The following is an 18,344-nucleotide window of genomic DNA, read 5'->3' on the forward strand; positions in this document are numbered from 1 at the left end:
GACCCCAGTCAGATCCAGGCCAGGGAGTCTGCTTTCTCTGCATCATCTGGAGATCTCAAGCAGTGCCCCTCTGAACATGAGCTCTCAAGTAAAGGCTGGCTCAGTTAAAGAACCATTGTTTCGGGCTTCTCATGGGTATAAAAACATGTCCCCCTCTAATCCAATGCCCAGGAGAAGGGATTTTTTGTTTTGTTTACTTCTTCCAAGTAGGGTGAGTCTTTGTTTGCAGGTCCCAAGAACTTTAGTCGGCCTAGGCCTTTCGACTATGAAGGGAAAGCACGCCAGAGCAAAGCCAGTGCTGACTGCAATCTCTAAGTCAAAGGACCATCAACTGCCAATACCAATGAAGAGCTCCAGACAGGACCCTCTCTCCACGGCAGTACCCAGGCAGTCCCAAAAGGAAACACTGAATCTGTAATGGCACTGGATCTGACGCAACGACAACCGGGTCTCCTTGTACTCCAGGAAGAACTGTGACATTCTACTACAAAGGATATCTTAGTCTTCCTGGTCCTCCAATCTCCTCTACTTTCAAGCCTGGTCCTTCTGAATTACATATTTATCCCAGAAGAGGATGCGCCTGAAGAAGTCATTCCCCTATTTCATCCACAAGCTGAAATTTACTCCCACTGATACTGGCAGTACCACCATTGGGCCTAGATCTGGCCTTCTCATTGGCTGAATCCGATGCCTAAGACAAACAGTCAACTCCTCAACTTAGGGAGGTTAGCACAGACAGGGCTTCCAAGAGAACGTGGGTAATGCCCTAGGGTCCACCCCAATCAACCTTTGACCCTTCAGATTGGCCCTATTGGGAACCCTGGGACCCTTATGCACAATACCCCAGATCCATATGCTCTACCAGAGACTCACACCATCCCTTTCCTTTTGGATGACAGCAGCCAGCTCCACAGGATACGTGGAAGAGGAAGATTATGAATTAGATCCACCGTGCGGTACCCCCAAGTATATTATCTTCCTCAATGGATGAGGCAATTGCCCCATCTTCAGCCCCTCTTCCCCCCCCCCCCCCCCCCCCACCCCCGTGACCATAGGCAATAACAAGGACTATTGCAAAGGGTGGCAGCAGAGCTTCAAATTCTATTAAGGAAGTTGAAGATATTTAGCCAAAGCTCTTGAGCATTCTGCAGCCCACCAGACCCAGTTGGCTAGCACTCCCAGCAAATGCCATATGGAACCAGTTGGAGTGGTATGGCATGCACCCGCAACGTGTACCTCTATTCCTAAAATGGTTAAGAAGGGCTATTTTGTGTCTTAACAAGATTTCTGCTCCTTTTGCACTCACCCTGACCCCAGACTCTCTAGTAGTACAAGCAACTATGGAAAGATTAAGGCAGCAACACCCCAGGGCTGCTCCTTCCAATAAGGGAGCTAAACATCTTAACCTTCTGGGGAGGAAGGTATTGACATCCACCAGCTTCCTATTCAGAATTTCTAACTACTAGACCCTGTAAGTGAAACATGATTTTTATGAACTATTCAGTTACTAGATTTCAAAGATAAACTCCCCAGGACAGGGCTCAATTCCCCAGCCCTTTGTTGAGGAAGGTAGACGTGTGTCTGAAACCTCGCATTCTGCAGTGGATGCAGCCGATACCACATCAAAATCTATGATGACTGCAATAGTAATGCAGTGGGAGTCATGGCTCCACTTTTTGGGGTTCCCCAGGGAGGTTCAGAACAGCATAGAGGACTTGTCCTTTAAAACCAATCTCTTCAGTGAGAAAACAGATGTCTTTACACTTATTTAAAAAAAAAAAAAAAAAAAAAAAAAAAAAACCCACACACTCCAGGTCAACCTTCTCTTCCCTGGGCACCTATATTTCAGCTCTGAAGAGGAATCACCGCAAACAATCATATACGCGAAGGGCTCTTCCACAGCCTTTCTACCACCAATGACTGTACAAACCACCCTGCAAGTGACAAAAAGGTCCAGAGGCCAAGATAGGCAGGAAACAAGGAAATAAAATGCCAAAACACTTAATGCAGAGTTAAGATTAAATTGCATCATTTATCTGTATGCATTCCAGCATGGCCCCTTCAAGAGTGTTATAAAAATGGAGTGGCAGAGAGGAGGGTGGAACTGGTGGTGTATGAGGCTGGATGCGCGGCGCTGGGAATGTGGAGGCAGAGCAGTTTACTGTTAGATGTAGCTGAACTGAATGGTGGAGGGATTAGCTGGAGCAGATTGGCACAGCTGTCACTGTGATATGCAGAATAGTGCATGTGTACCTTGAGGGATCAACTATGCCTCATTTAGTGCTGAGTTCTCTAGGCTGCGCTAGTAGCGGTGACCAACAGTGGTTTTGTCATGGGGATTGTCAATATGGGGTGGGGGGGGGAGGGTCTGGCATATGTGACCCTGGGGCTTAGTGAAGGCAGTGTGTCAGAAGCAGTCCTCTGGGCAAGGGTGAAGGAGTGGTAACGTTTGTCACCAAGCTAAAACTGAGTTTTGCCTTAGCCAAAATGTCCTACAGTTGTCATGTGTTCTGGTTCCAACCCATTCTGGATAGAGTGAGAGAGAGCGTGTGTGTGTGTGTGTGTGTGTGTGTTGGGATGTCACTTGAGCACAGCAGAGTTAAAGCTGCATTGCAGTGGTGGCATGTACTGTAAATTTTTATTTTCTGCTTTTCGGGTTTAAGGTTCGCCACCCCACATTCTAGAAGGGTGGGAGGCACCACTGGGCAGCCTTACCACCTCTAATGAAGTGTTTTGGCATTTATTTTTAAAGCTATGTTCTCTCTACTTTATTGTAGAGCTTATCATAAACCCCTCCAGTCCCTTCTGCCTAGCTTCCTGTTACAGGTTTAGAAAAAAAATCCACATACTGACAGGATTATATGGCACTGGGAAATAGATGGGATCCCTCAGTTGTTCATTTCCAGGCATTTTACGTTCTACAAGTAGGACTTTCTGTAAAACAAGTAATATTGGTTTTAGTTAGATGTCACTGAGACTTTGACTTTTTTAAGGTTGTTCTATTTCCAATAATATTAATTTATTTGAATGCTTTGCTGTTGTACAGATTTTCAGTGGCTAGATTTTTAACCTGAAGTGGTGTTTTGGTTTTACCACAGGGTCTCAAGAAGCACAGTTCTACGCTCTACGTGCAGCAAAAGCTTTGGCAATGACTGCACTAGATGTTATCTTCAAGCCAGATCTGTTGGAAAAAGTCAGAGAAGACTTCAGACAAACGACTCTAAAAGAGAAAGGCCACTTAAATGTAACGGAACAAGGCAAAGAATCTGGCCCAGCGGCAGCATGTGCAACACGTTAAACAAAACTAAAACCTAAATACTTCCATGTTAACGGAATAAATGTTCTACTTGAATTCCAAAGGAGGCAGGACAGATTTCTTAGCTGGAGGAAGGTTGACTTTTTTTTTTTTTTTTAAGGGATGTAGGGAAACCAAATGGTCTCATTACTTTCAAAAAAAAATTTCCTCTTAAAAATAACCATGTAGTTGTAATTTTGCATGCTATAAAATGATACACGCTTTTTGAATCTATTTGGATGGTTGATCCACAATGACAGACAATTGGTTGAATGCTTTTTGCACAGTACTTCAGTCTACAGCTACAACATCCACATTTCAGGTTAAGATGGCAGAACCACATAGAAAAGCTCACCTATTAAAAATACCCTAAATACATTGACCTGTCATGGTAAACCTTTTGTGGGGAAGGACTGGAGGAACCATGTGTTGAAATCTGTACAAGATGTATAACAACCCCATCCCCTAGCTAAAGTACAAACTTTCAGGGGAAAGTAACATACCAGAGAGGGTAAATCTGTACACTTGAGCCAAAATAGGGTGCCTAAAATAAAATTCTATGTAGGTGCCTAAATTGGTAGCCTTATTTTTCAGTGGTGCTGAACTCCTAGCATCTCCCACGGAACTTAATTGGAACGGAATGCTTCCAAAAATCAGGGCTTGCTCATAGGAGTTCAACGTAGGTCTTGTCTGCAGGAGAAAGCTGCACCTGTTTAAAGGTGTCAATCTTTTTTTTAAAAGCCAATTCAGTTAAACTAGTACAAAAGGCTTCATAGACACTCCTTATATTTTGGTTTAACTTAAGTTTAATAATCTGTTTAAGCTAAACCAAAATAAGTGTCCACACAAAATTTTGCTTAAGTTGGTTTAAAAACAGCTTAAATTAAAACCAGTGCAATTTTCTTAAACCCAGCATCAAATCTATTTTTTAAAATTATTTTATTTATTTTAATTCTTAGCCCTGGTGCTTTGTCATACAGAAATAGTCTCCCCAGCTCTCATTCCTGTCAATTTCCAAATCATGTGTTGTTGAAAGACTAGGATTCAACACTAACATAACCAAGCAAAGAGAACAGCTGCGCAAAATGGAATGTACACCTCTACCTCGATATAACGTGACCCAATATAACACGAATTCAGTTAGAATGCGATAAAGCAGTGCTCCGGGGGGGATGGGGGAGAGAGAGCTGCGCACTCCGGTGGATCAAAGCAAGTTTGATATAACGCAGTTTCACCTATAACGCGGTAAGATTTTTTTTTTTTGACTCCCAAGGACAGCGTTGTATCGAGGTAGAGGTGTAATTTGGTATTCTTTCAGATACATGTCTGACTTAGAGATTTTTTTTTCCTAATGTTGATGGACAATGGAGTAAATTATATACACCTACTCTTATATTTCCCCATGTAATTAGTTTCTGTGGTAAATCCTAGAACAGTGTTTGTCTGTTCAGGACTTTCTGGAAAACATACAAAGTTAAATCACAGAACTTTTGTATTCAAAATGCTGCATGTAATACCAACTGGAAGCTAAGTCCCATACAATTGTATAGCAAATGAACATTTTCATAATCATCTTGTTTAAAAGTTACTTAGATAATAAATCTACCATTTTTTTCTTCCTAGAGAAACTTCAATACCTCTGCTGATGTTACACCAGGGATCGGCAACCTTTGGCACGTGGCCCCCCAGGGTAAACACCCTGGCGGGCCGGTTTGTTTACCTGCTGCGTCCACAGGTTCGGCTGATCACAGCTCCCACTGGCCGCAGTTCGCCGCTCCAGGCCAATAGGGGCTGTGGGAAGCGGCATGGGCCGAGGGATGTGCCTGCCAGGGGGCTTACCCTGGCGGGCTGCGTGCCAAAGGTTGCTGATCCCTGTGTTCCATTCTCTAGTTTAGAGCACATACATTCTTTTCCCTTTGATCTTCGAGAAATTACATGTTAGGCTACACTATAAAATAGTGGGGCCCTGGATTTCTTCAGACCTTTTAAAAAAAATATTGTAGTATCTCAGTATTTATCCAAACACTTCAGTCACTGTCATCAATAGTCCATCGATCCTTTTAGCTAACAGTATTTGTCCTTGGATTAATAGGAGACCGAGTCTTCATTTTATAGCCAATTAAGATCTTGCCTGTATCCAAAGTTTTACAGGTTTTGGATCAGCAGGTAAAAATATTGGTTTCCCTGAAGTTCTTCAAGAATCCATAAGCCCCACTGTGTCAGATAAGGATGTACAAACCCTCATCTCACAGCATTCCCCTTGTCCTGACTGAGAGAATCCCAACCCAAACCAGCTAAAAGCTAAACATAAACGTCTATATTGGCTGTACCCTTTAGAGATGACAATGCTGCTCTTCCACTTGGTCCATTTAAAATGCACCCTGCTGGGACCATAGGTTGTTCTAACTGGAGGTTTCCTTAATGGATAAAACTGAAACCACTCTCCTGTTCCAAAATTGTTTAAAGTATTTGGGAAGGCATCCCTGAGAGCAGATTTATCTTGTGGTCTTGTGCTGATCAAGTGGAAAGGCCAAAGGTTCAAGGGGCAAAATATTATAAATCTAGGACTTCATTGAACCTTTGGCCTTTCCAGTTGATCAGCACAGGACCAAAGGAAAAATCTTCATGCTTGATTGGCCTTCATGGGTTGTTTTGTTTTTTTTTGGTGGTATCTCCTTTAGAAATAGTTGTAAGTCCTCAGTGAGGTATGAGAGAGAGAGAGAGTGGGTGGAGGTAATATCTTTTATTCGACCAACTTTTGTTGGTGAGAGAGACAAGCTTTTGAGCTTACACAGAGCTCTTCTTCAGGTCTGGGATTGCTTTTGGTATGCTCGAAAGCTTGTCTCTCTCACCAATAGAAGTTGGTACAGTAAAAGATATTACCTCACCGACTTTGTCTCTCTAAGATCCTGGACCAACACAGCTACAACAACACTGCATACAACAATTGTGAGGTATAGGTAATTCATATTTCTGCTGCCCTATCTTGTAGATGAGTAGGGGACCTTTTGTTTCAAGTGTCTGACACATTTCACTAACATTGGATTCAAAACACCTACATTAAACAGTTTAAGAGTTGCAAAGACAGAGTGTTTGTTTCTCCCCTCCACTCTCTACCAACTGAAGCACAGAATTAAACTTCTAGTTCTTACAGGGATTTATCTGTTCTACCTTCTCTACAGTGGGTTGGGTTCAAACAAGTGCTGGTACCCTTTGCAGTTTTAAGCCTTTTTGCAGAGCTGTCAACTCTACTTGAACCTGTAACTTGACCTCATTTTTCTAATTTAGTGTGATGTGTCAGGAACTAGTTTTCTTTCAGCATTTAGTTCACACAGATTATGATGTTCATTTCCTACTTGTGTGCATCCTATTTTCTGCAGCAATAATAAACCACTTTTGAAAGAATTAATGGACTTCAGGGCAAGTTAACTGTAGGCCTGGTTATTAATCTGTGCACACTTTATCCTGACATAATGCTAATGCACAAATGTAGCAATAATACTTCTAAGCCATCTGCAGAAATTATTCTGAGAACTTTACATCTGAGCCCCAACATTGCAATACTATGTTTTGATGCTTCCTGGCATTTTGCATTATGATATAGCATCAGTATTGGATGATGATGTTTAATTGACATAACATTGCAAACCTTACAAGGCCATTTCAAGATGTGATGATGTGAGTTTGTGGCTCTAACTCCAGTGCAATATCTTCTTTCCTTTCCCCTCTCCTGGCAGTTCCTTTAGAAGTGGCGTGGGTGAGGAATATTTCTCCTTCCCCCTCCTCATACTGCTTTTCTACACATCTGTTTCTTCCCTATTTGAGGTGTGGGGGGTAAGGAGAATTGTGTTCAGTTATACAAGGTGAAGGTTAATTATAGGCCAATGCTGAAATTTTTGGAAAATGTTACCTGCCAGGTGGGTGCTCTAAGCTACAGAGTTAATTCTCTTGCTGTCCCAATGAGTGTGCCACTGTGGATAAATATTTAAATAATCATTGGGCCAGCCAGAGAGTGACTCTAGCCTGGGGGTTAGACCCAGGATCCAGTCCCCCTGGTCCAATCACTCTTTATTATACATAGCAGAACAGCTTCAACAGGTGAGACTGAGGGAGCCCCCTCCCCTCCCCCATCAGACTATCGCATAACTCAGTGGTTAGAGTACGCTCCTGAGAAGTGGGAAACAACTGTTCAAAGCCTCTTTTCCCCATTAAGTATGTGTGGAGAGGAATTGAACCTGGGTTTCCCATATCCCAGGTGAGTGCAGTAGGTGAAAAGTTATAAGGTGGGCTCCTCCTCTTCCAGCTACTTTCGTGTGGAATGAGGCAGGTGCCTAACTCATTCCTACAAGAAATGACTTAGACGCCTAAGCCATCTAACTCCAAAAGAAGGGTTCTTTTTCATGGATCACTCCGAGATAGGCAGGCTCAACACACAACCCTCTCTTTGGCATTTTCCATTGGCTAGCATAAGTGGCTCCCCACCTAGCCAGCTGACTTTTGTGGGTTGCATTCTAAGGCACCTCTCCCCATTCACTGAATAGGAGCTTTGGCATCTAACTCAGGCTTTGTGGATTGCAGTGTTGTTCTTGTGATTTTTCTAGGCACCTCAAAGTGCGGCATTGCAATGCTCAGAGTCACAGCATCTCAGTCCCTTTGTGGATCTGAGCCTAAGTGACATGGGAGCACAAGTCCAATTGACTTTCAGTTACCTGTGTTCCTGAATCACGTTGTCATTTTTGAAAACCCCACGTGGTGTCTTTCTAGCTTTTTATTGCTATAATTGCTTCCTCTTTCCCCCAATTCTCTGTTTACACTTTATTCAAAGTACCCTCAGTTTTGAAAAATATTGGAGTATCTTTGGCATAAATATTCAATTGTACCAATTATTCAAAATGCATTACTAGCTGGCTGTAATTATTTACTTGAAGTTGAATAAGTGTGACACCTAAGTGCAGCATATTTATCTTAAGGTTGCAGGATCCATATAAAACTCTTGTGATGAATTTATACCTCTTCATGTCTAATAAGCTGCAGTGAACTGATATCAGAGGGGTAGCCGTGTTAGTCTGAATCTGTAAAAAGCAACAGAGGGTCCTGTGGCACCTTAGAGACTAACAGAAGTATTGGGAGCATAAGCTTTTGTGGGTAAGAACCTCACTTCAGATGCAAGTAATGGAAATCTCCAGAGGCAGGTATAAATCAGTATGGAGATAACGAGGTTAGTTCAATCAGGGAGAGTGAGGTGCTCTGCTAGCAGTTGAGGTGTGAACACCAAGGGAGGAGAAACTGCTTCTGTAGTTGGATAGCCATTCACAGTCTTTGTTTAATCCTGATCTGATTTGTTTAATCCTGATCAAATTTGCAAATGAACTGGAGCTCAGCAGTTTCTCTTTGGAGTCTGGTCCTGAAGTTTTTTTGCTGTAAGATGGCTACCTTTCCATCTGCTATTGTGTGGCCAGGGAGGTTGAAGTGTTCTCCTACAGGTTTTTGTATATTGCAAAGCTTATGCTCCCAATACTTCTGTTAGTCTTAAAGGTGCCACAGGACCCTCTGTTGCTTTTTAGTGATCTGATAAATATCCATCCTAGAACTTGAGCAAAAGATGTGCCTAGAAAGCAAAAGCAGCCCATGAAACACCTCTATAGAGAATTCCTCCTTTCATGAAGCTGTTTTTGAGGAAGAAAGAACCTTGTATGTTACAAAACAGGTACTTCAGCTGGTTATAAGGGTAGAGTATCCTTTCATCAAAGCTTATTGTATATCAGGTATGCTCTTTACTTGTGTTTTCTAGTAAATCATTGCTGTTCTGCTATCACTATTGCTTTTGATTGTGCAATAAGCTTTTAGTGATGTGCAGTGTATTCAGTACACATTAAATCTTAAGTAAAAATAAACTATTTAGTGGCTGTGGTGGTTTGAGTACTTATTGTTTTGAATAACTCAGAATAAAGAACAAAGGTGGCAGATGAATGTTATTTAAAATAGTCTTGTACTGGTCAAGTCTGTTGGAATACTTGACTGACTAGGTGCTACTCTGCATTTGCTGACTGAGTTTTGGAAGGTAACTGATGTACATCTCCATTCTGTTACAAATATTTTGTGTGTGGGGTAGAGAAAAGGCCAAACCACATCTATTTTAAGCAAGCACTTGCAATGTACACCTAGCAGCACTTTGTGCCACTATGTGAAATACAGGTTTTCATTATGATATCTCTTGCTTTTTTGAACTAGGGTCATGCTTTATCTTTAGATATGATCCAGATAAATCAAATGTTTGGCCTGTGGACTGGCTCTGGCCTTCTAGGCCCTCTTTCAGGTCATCATTCTTCAGTGATCCGTAGCCGCCTGCCCTGCAGATAGCTCAACAGGGCTCAACTTCTCTCCATTCTCTCACCTCTCAGGTGAGCTATGGGATATTCTGATGTGGGTCTCTCTTTCTCCTGATGAAGCTGTTCCACTGAGGATAAATAATTGAGTCATTGGGGCAGGGGGACTGGACTGGGTGCCACTTCCCAGATGGGTGCCCTAACCACTAGGCTACAGAGTCATTCTTTCTCTGGTCCAGTGACTTTTAGGGCTTGTCTACATTTACTGGCTGGATCGACAGGCAGTGATTGATCCAGCGGGGGTTGATTTATTGCATCTAATCTAGATACAATAAATCGACCGCTGAAGACACTGCAGTAAGTAGTACATTGACTTCAGCTACATTATTCACATAGCTGAAGTTGCGTAACTTAGATCAATCCTTCTCCCTCCCCCCACAGTGGATAGAGAGCCCAGATTTGGACATCTATATGCAAGAGAGGCTTAAGAGGACCCATCCCTCTCGTCAGTATCTCCCAATGACTCTTAGGCAGCTCCCCACCTAGCGTTTTGACTTTTGTGAATCATGTTCTAAGGTACCTCTCTCTCCCTATTCGTTGTATAGGGATATCCATGCCAAACTCAGGCTTTGTGGCTTACAGTGGTGTTCTTGTGATTTTCTAGGCACCTAAAAGTTAGGTGGTGCAACACTCAGCATCACAATACCTAAGTCCTTTTGTAGATCTGGGCCTCTGCCCAGAATAGAGACTCATGAGGACTCCGTTCCCCACACAGCTTCACCATCATGGGATGACAAGGGAGAAATCCTTTCCCGTGTTAAATACTCCTGGTGTACTGAGTAAAGTCCCATGAGAAGGTATTAGGTCTCTCCTAAAGCACTCAAATGACTGCTAGACAGCCTGGGGGAGCAGGCAGGCATTCCCACAAACAGGATATTTGTCGTCCTACCTGTCCTTGGTTGAGTGATCCTTAGAATAAACAGGTTTCAGAGTAGCAGCCATGTTAGTCTGTATCCGCAAAAAGAACAGGAGTACTTGTGGCACCATTAACCATTCCCCCTCCTTCCTCCCACCAACTCCTGGTGAGTACTTGTGGCACCTTAAATTTGTTAGTCTCTAAGGTGCCACAAGTACTCCTGTTCGTTTTTTAGAATAAACAGTTTGCTACCTCACTGCATCTAAAGTGCCTGGGGAAGTACCATATTCATCAACCGCTCCCTGCCTGCACCAAAAAACACCAAACCCTGCATGAATCATTGTCTTCCCCCTCAAACAAAATAATGTAGAGTTTTCTCTGAGGACCTCATAAGACCTGGGTATGTTAAACTAAGATTTTATATAAAAACAAAGATACTTCATAGGTTTGGGAACCTAAGGATGGTGTAGTAGTAGCTCCACCCATGAAACAGTCACACTTTCTGAAGGCAACTTCCTTCCAAAAGATTCCCGAGACCATAAGAGTGAGGACACACTACACAGCAATTTCAAATCCTTGACTGTAGCAATTTAGAAGACAAGTATTCCTGACTTAGTAAGGAAAGCCTATTTGGTGGCAAACAAGTGGCTTATCTAAGGATACAATCCTTACTGTTAGTGTGAGAGATTGTGGGTTCACCGTCTGATCAAAATTTGGCAGTGGTGCATAAAATATGCTTTCTTGACAATTTTCCTGTGTCTTTGTGTGATTTGTGACAGGAGCAATGACTCAACTCAATGGCTACAAGAAGACATTGCTTCACCCATTTATAGCAATAAATCATACCAAACAACTATCCTGTAGATCCAGATTTACAAATGAAAGGCTTTTTAAGGAAACATTTAAAGAAATTAATATCTGAGAATGTGGAGAGGCCTCCTTCGTCACTATCAAATCCAGTATAGCAATCCTTGCTACTCACACTAATGGTATTCAATAAGAGACCGTTTCCCCTAGCAGAAGGAAAAATCTAGAAGAGAGGTTCCCAAAGAAGATTTCAATACCTTTTCTTCCAAAACCAATTAAATCCTCACCATGACAATAGACAAGTGAGCATTTATGTGGAACAGTTACCCATTCCTGTACAACACTTCCCTTTGACTTACCCTTTGCAGCCAGAGTCTTTAACAGCTGATAGTCATCACAATAAGGCTCAGGTTGCAAGCCATGCATTCACTGACAACATCCTAATCTGGGTCTTGTCCAGAGAAACAGATTGACTCATCACTTGACACCTGTTGGAAAGAATGTATGCCTGCCAGTTGTTGAACATCAAACACACTGTGCAGAGACCTGCTCTTCCCAGGGTTCAAAATAGGCATGGTTCTAGTCATATCTGTACTACTGTAGCAAAGGTTTCAAAAGACCCCATACTGCATTGTATCAGTTGTTTCCCGGCAGTGGCCAGCCACAATCAATTATCTCCATCAGCTCGGAGTGCTAGTGCCAGACACTGGTATCATCCCCTTAGTAAGATTTTACAAAACAGGTCTCCAGACATTCCTTGTGAGGACATGAAACACTGCCACCACCGGGCACAATGCAAAATTGGGTGGCCTTCCCATGTCGTGTCTGAAGGTAGGGAGTAGATAAGTACAAACATGCTGAATGCCAAACCAATTTTCACTCTAGACCTTGCATACTCATTTTGGAAGCAAGCCTTGCAGGCTGGGGAGCATACCACGAAGACAAAACAACCCAGATTTATGGTCCCTCACATAGGAAAAAAGAAAGTATCTAGTTCTCTCAAGATCACACCTTGTGTTGTACATATTTCCAAAGTTGGAGTTCACATCCTTTTAGTTCACTTCAGTAGCTCTATCAGTGGTATGCCTCGGGGTGGAGAAAAAATTAGGAGCGGCCTAGCAGGTTTTCCAGGTGAAAGAGGAGTGATTTTGTGACTCTGGGTGAGTTGTTTATTGTATGATTGCTTGCTAGCCGTGTGCCTGCTTGATTGAAGTTTACAGTGTGGTCTGTTTTAGGGAGTGTATCCTGAGCCTACTGGCTTGCTAGGCAAGGCTGAGAGCTCCCTACTGAGGCCCTAGTCTGCCATCCTATGATTCCCTAATCCCTTTAAGATGCTTTGACAAGGGGACAGGGCTAACCCAGGGTATGTCTACACTACGAAATTAGGTCGAATTTATAGAAGCCGGTTTTATAGATATCGGTTTTATACAGTCGATTGTGTGTGTCCCCACATAAAATGCTCTAAGTGCATGAAGCCAGCGGACCACGTCCACAGTACCCAGGCTAGCGTCGACTTCCGGAGCGTTGCACTGTGGGTAGCTATCCCACAGTTCCTGCAGTCTCCGCCACCCATTGGAATTCTGGGTTGAGACCCAATGCCTGATGATGCAAAACAGTGTCGCGGGGGGTTCTGGGTACATGCCGTCAGGCCTCTCCTCCTCCGTCAGAGCAACGGCAGACAATCGATTCGCGTCTTTTTACCTGGGTTACCTGTGCAGAGAACATACCACAGCAAGCATGGAGCCTGCTCAGCTCAGCTCAGCTCACCGTCACCATATGTCATCTGGGTGGCAGCAGACGTGGTATTGCATTGCTACACAGCAGCAGCTAATTGCCTTTTGGCAGTAGATGGTGCAGTATGACTGGTAGCCTTCATCGGCGATCTGGGTGCTGGCAGACATGGGGCTGCATTGCTACACAGCAGCAGCCCCTTGCCTTTTGGCAGTAGTTGGTGTATTACAACTGGTATCTGTCGTCTTTGTACTCCAGTTCAATCATAGGCACCTGGGCAGACATGCTTTGTCTCCTGGAGATTCAGTCCTGCCGGCAGTCCTATTGAACTGTCTTGATGATGATGGCTAGCAGTCGTAGTACAGTATCTTCTGCCAAGCACCCAGAAGATGCCGAGGGCTATCAGCCTTGCTGCACCATCTGCTGCCAGCTTAAGATGTAAAAAATAGATGGACCAGATTTGTTCTGTATTCATTTGCTTCCCCCTCCCTCCGTGGTCACCTGTGCTCTCCACGCTGGGCAAACAGGAAATGAAATTCAAAAGTTCGCGGGGCTTTTCCTGTCTACCTGGTCAATGCATCTGAGTTGAGAGTGCTGTCCAGAGCGGTCACAAGGAAGCACTGTGGGATAGCTCCCGGAGGCCAATAATGTCAAATTCCATCCACACTACCCCAAATCCAACCCGCAAAGGCCGATTTTAGCGCTAATCCCCTCGTTGGAGATGGAGTAAAGAAATCGGTTTAAAGGGCCTTTTAAGTTGAAAGAAAGGGCTTCGTCATGTGGACGTGTCCAGGCTTAATTCGATTTAACCCTGCTAAAGTCGACCTAAACTCGTAGTGTAGACCAGGGCTCAGAGAACAGGGGTTTAAAAAACCAGTTCCTAAGCAACCAGAGCAGCTAGCGAGTGAACAGGAGCAGGAAATGGAAATTTTGCAAGGGAGTTTCAAGAGGGAGCATGAGCGCCAGATGCACCTAACAAACATACTTTAAACTTAGGCTAATTATCCCCCCTCCCCCCCCCCAAAAAAAAACCCGCACAAAGAACAAACAAAACCCTGCAAGTGTAAAAATAATGGAGGCAGAACTCCAGCAGCAGAGTGGGACTGAATGCAGCATGTACAATTACCTGCTTTGTGTGCAGATGGCATAGGTGTGCAAGCAGTTCATGGCCCTCAGAGACCTCGCACTGAGGATACCCCTCTAGAGGAGTGGATCCCTATTATTAGGAAGAGACAGGTAATAGTAATGGGGGATTCAATTATTAGAAATATAAATAGTTGTTTGTGATGACTGGGATAACTGCATGGTGAAACAGTTTCAGATCTCTCAAGACATCTAAATAGATGCATGAGCAATGTTGGGGAGGAGCTGGTGGTCTTCCTTCTGGCCAGGGCACTATAGTTTGCCTTTTCCAGGGTACAAAGATCCACTGGACAAACAGGCTCAGGCAGTTTTCTGATCCACCGTGACTGTGCCACTTCCCCAGCGGCTGGTAGGGAAACTCAGGCCTGCCCACTACTCCAGGCTCCAGCCCAGAGACCCTATGTCTAGTAACCAATTACTTGGTTAATACAAAAACCTTAGCTTTGTTAAGTCCCTTAACTCTGTACTTGCTGCTCTTTGGAAAGTGGAAAGGTTCTGTGACCTGCAACATGAGGAGGTCAGACTAGACGATCTCGATGGTCCCATCTGGCCTCAAAGTCTATGGGTCCGTGTACTAAGCTACAACCTACTTGGCCTTGAAATTCAGTGTATTAATTGCTTGTATATATTGTTTGCAACAGGTCTAATTCTGATAAATGGCAGAACCTCTGCTACATGCTGCCCCCACGGCAGATGTACAGTCTGTGTTCTAACCTTGCTTGGTCTTTACTCGTCCTTGCACACTCAATGCTGCCATGTGAGAGAGTATGAGAAAAGTGAGCCTTAGGGACCTGAAGTCTGCTTGGTCCTCAGATCTAAGCAAGAGTTTAGATCTGTTCAGTGCAGATTTAGCCACTACTCTCAGACATGAGGCAGGTGTGAGAGGAAGTGTACTGGGACTTGGGTTGTTATGGGGTGTTTTTTTTGATGGAGAAGGGAAATGAGGAGCCAATGTCTTTTCAGCCTGGCTTCCAGTTATTTTACCTGTTTCTCTGACTGGTGTTGCCTCTAGCTACTTCCATCCCTGCTGTTCCACCCAAGTAATAATTTAGCATGCAGTAGCAGTGCCCATGTTGCTGAAAAGTGACAGTTTGTGGCACTGAAAGCGTGGCTTCCCCTATGTAAGTGCTTTTTATTAATTATGTAGCTAGGCTGAGACCTTCACTTTCTCCTGGGCTGTTAATCCAGAAATGTTAACAAGCACAAAAATTACAAGTGAGCAAGGATCTGTCAAAGCTTCTCTCCACACACCCTGCCAGTGCATTTCAACCCAGATGTAGTGAGACCACTATGAATATGTAGATACACACACATCCAATTTTCTTTTAATCTGTAGCAGGAGGTCAGGCAAGGATCTAGGCAGATGCTATACAGTAAAGTAGACAAATTAGCTTAATATCCTTTAATATCCTTATTGAGTGTTAGAAGAAAATGGCAACCATCTCTACCAGGGCCTGATCTTGTGAGGTGCTCAGCACATTTTTAGATGAAACCTAGTGCTTAGTCTGAGGGTACGTCTTCACTACCCGCCGTATCAGCGAGTAGCAATCGATCCCCGAACGCGCTCACCGTCGACTCCGGAACTCCACCAGAGCAAGCGGCGGTAGCGCAGTCGACGGGGGAGCTGCGGCCGTCGATCCCGCGCTGTGTGGACCCCAGGTAATTCGATCCAAGATACTTTGACTTCAGCTACACTATTCACGTAGATGAAGTTGCATATCTTGGATCGATTCCCCCCGCCAGTGTAGAACAGCCCTAAGATTACTGAGCATCCTTGACTCCCATTAAAACCAATGAATGGGAGGATATTTAGCATGTTGCAGCATTGAGCATCTGGTAAATCATCAGGAAGTTGGGCTGAATTACATTGTAAAATGTTCTTCTAAACAGTGGGAATGAGGATTAGGACACTGTGATGGGGCACCACTCACCACATTGGTGACTCCAGAAGATATCTCAGTTCTAGAGTTTAGCCACTTCCCCAATGGTGACTGCAGTCAACTGTCCAGCCACTTTCCCAGTGACTACAGCACCTTCTGCACCCTCACTTCAGGGCCTCAGCCTGCCAGTCCTAGCAAGCAGCCAGCCAAGAGCTTCCTCTCCCTCCCCTGTTCCTGACCAGCACTGCTCTGTCTAGGGTGCTAACTTTCCTCCACCAGCAAGACAGGCAGGCAGTCAGTCTGCCCTCCTTGAGCTCCAGGGAGTAACTGACCCTGCTCTGCCCCTGCGGCTCTTTTTATATAGGCCTGATCGGCCCTGTTTGGCCATTCCTCGCAGCCTCTCTCTAATTGGCTGCTTCCTGTGCAGCTTCCCTAGGGCTCTATTAACCATTTCCCTGCCACTGTGGGGCAGACACCCTATCACAGACACCTAGACAATCTAGGATGGAAGCTTAATACATTTTCTCACTTATAATTTCAGTCCAGTCTTCTTATTACAGTCCTGGCTCTGACGTCCTAAGCCCTTTCAAACCACTAGTGTCAATAGGAATTAAGGGCATGCAGCACTGGCAGGATTAGGTCCTTGAGAAGAAAAGATACTATGCGTATTAATAAATTCAGGGAGATACAGTTTTAGAATTTTTGGGAGAAAACACACAATGCTGTACATATGCAAAGTTTTATTATGAGTTTGAGTTTTCCTAGAAATAAATTAAAAAACAAACAACTAGTAGCCATTATGAAAATGAATGATCTTATGCAACAATGTACACTGGAAGGTTGAAAACCAAAAAGCAACTTTTTTTCTTTTTTATGATTATGAGTCTTAAAATCAAGCACTGGCTTTATATAACATACCCTGTTCTCATGAAAGAAATATATTTATATACAATACAAACCAAAAAGGCACTAGAGCTGAAAATATAACCATATAAATAAAGTAGCAATGTAAATTCAGATTTGCGATTTGGACAATTTAATTGTAAAGATCCATGATGGGAGAGATTTTCAAAAGGCAAAAAGGCAGTTAGGTGTCCTATGAAAATCAGTGAGAGTTGGGTACCTAACTCATTTGTATCCTTGAAAGGCTCCCTTATTATTATGTGGTCAGAAGTCAAAGAATTTGTATATTACTATTTGGTGAGCTATTAAAACATTTAAGTAATGGTTCAACAAACAAACCAGCTATAGGTTATGTGTTTAAATAATTAACACAGCAAATATTTTAATTCTTTAGTGTAAGGTTTTGCAATCCTGCTTACAAAATGTCAACTTAAGTATTCTAGTTGTAACAATGGAAACAATTGTTCTTGATAACACTGAAGGGCCGAGTACCTTACTGTGCAAGTAATACCCTTGAAATCTATGGGACTCTTCGTGGAGTAAGATACTACAGTATTCTGGTCCTTAGCTTTTCAATTGCTCTTTCAAATGTAACATTTTCCCCTTTGTTCAGTTCAAACAATGTCCTTGTAAGAAAGTAATGTCTTTATTATCTGGGAAAGCTCTTAAGATAATATAGCAAAATAATATATGTATGTGTATAATCTGATGTAGAATTTAAACAAAAATCACTGCTGACATACCAGATATGTATCTGTTAGTGACTAACATTATACAATTTCTTTTCCTTACACTTGGATGCTGTGGCTCCATATACCAATAGAGTAGTGCTCCATTTATATTTTTTCAGTTCACAATTTCCTGAAACAGCAAAAATTGTGAACATTTTACAATAGTTATTTAATTTACATATAAAAATAAACAAGTAACATTGTTCAAACATTTTCTGTGTCTATAACTAATATAGTGCATAGAAGGTCAAAACCAACCAGGCCAAAACAGATTTCATTAAGGAAAAGGTCCATTGGTCATACAGCGATAGCATAGCTACAGTATGATCCTGATAGTGGCTACAAGTGCAAAAGACAGGAATGTTCTACAGTGTATGAAACAGCATTTTTCCTGCATACACATAAACCTTTTATTTTACAATTATGGTTGGTTTATGTTTCAAGTCCTATTAACCATCCACATTTGCTTGTCTACCTACATTTTTAAAGATAACATATAACCAATTAACTGTAAGAAACCTTGAGTTATCATTTTTGTAAGGGCCACAGGTTTGACTGGGGAAAGAAAAAAATGTTGGAGTCAAATATTATTATTTACCTAAGCTATTTAAC

The 18,344-nt window shown here is 42.9% G+C and overlaps 1 protein-coding gene across 2 annotated transcripts in view; it reads left to right on the forward strand.

The window, feature by feature from the left end:
- The window catches only part of PM20D2 (peptidase M20 domain containing 2), a 34,898-nt gene extending 31,238 nt beyond the window's left edge, over positions 1 to 3,660 (forward strand). For both annotated transcript variants that reach the window (XR_010599536.1, XM_005299711.5), the window contains exon 7: positions 3,099 to 3,660. Coding sequence is in view for 1 of the 2 variants with exons in the window: in XM_005299711.5 (XP_005299768.2) it covers positions 3,099 to 3,298 (200 nt within the window). In the remaining variant the exon portion in view is untranslated. The remainder of the gene's footprint in view (positions 1 to 3,098) is intronic.
- The last annotated feature ends 14,684 nt before the right edge of the window (positions 3,661 to 18,344 follow it).

This window comes from Chrysemys picta, chromosome 3 (assembly GCF_011386835.1).
Source record: "Chrysemys picta bellii isolate R12L10 chromosome 3, ASM1138683v2, whole genome shotgun sequence".
In the NCBI taxonomy this organism is placed as follows: Eukaryota; Metazoa; Chordata; order Testudines; family Emydidae; genus Chrysemys; species Chrysemys picta.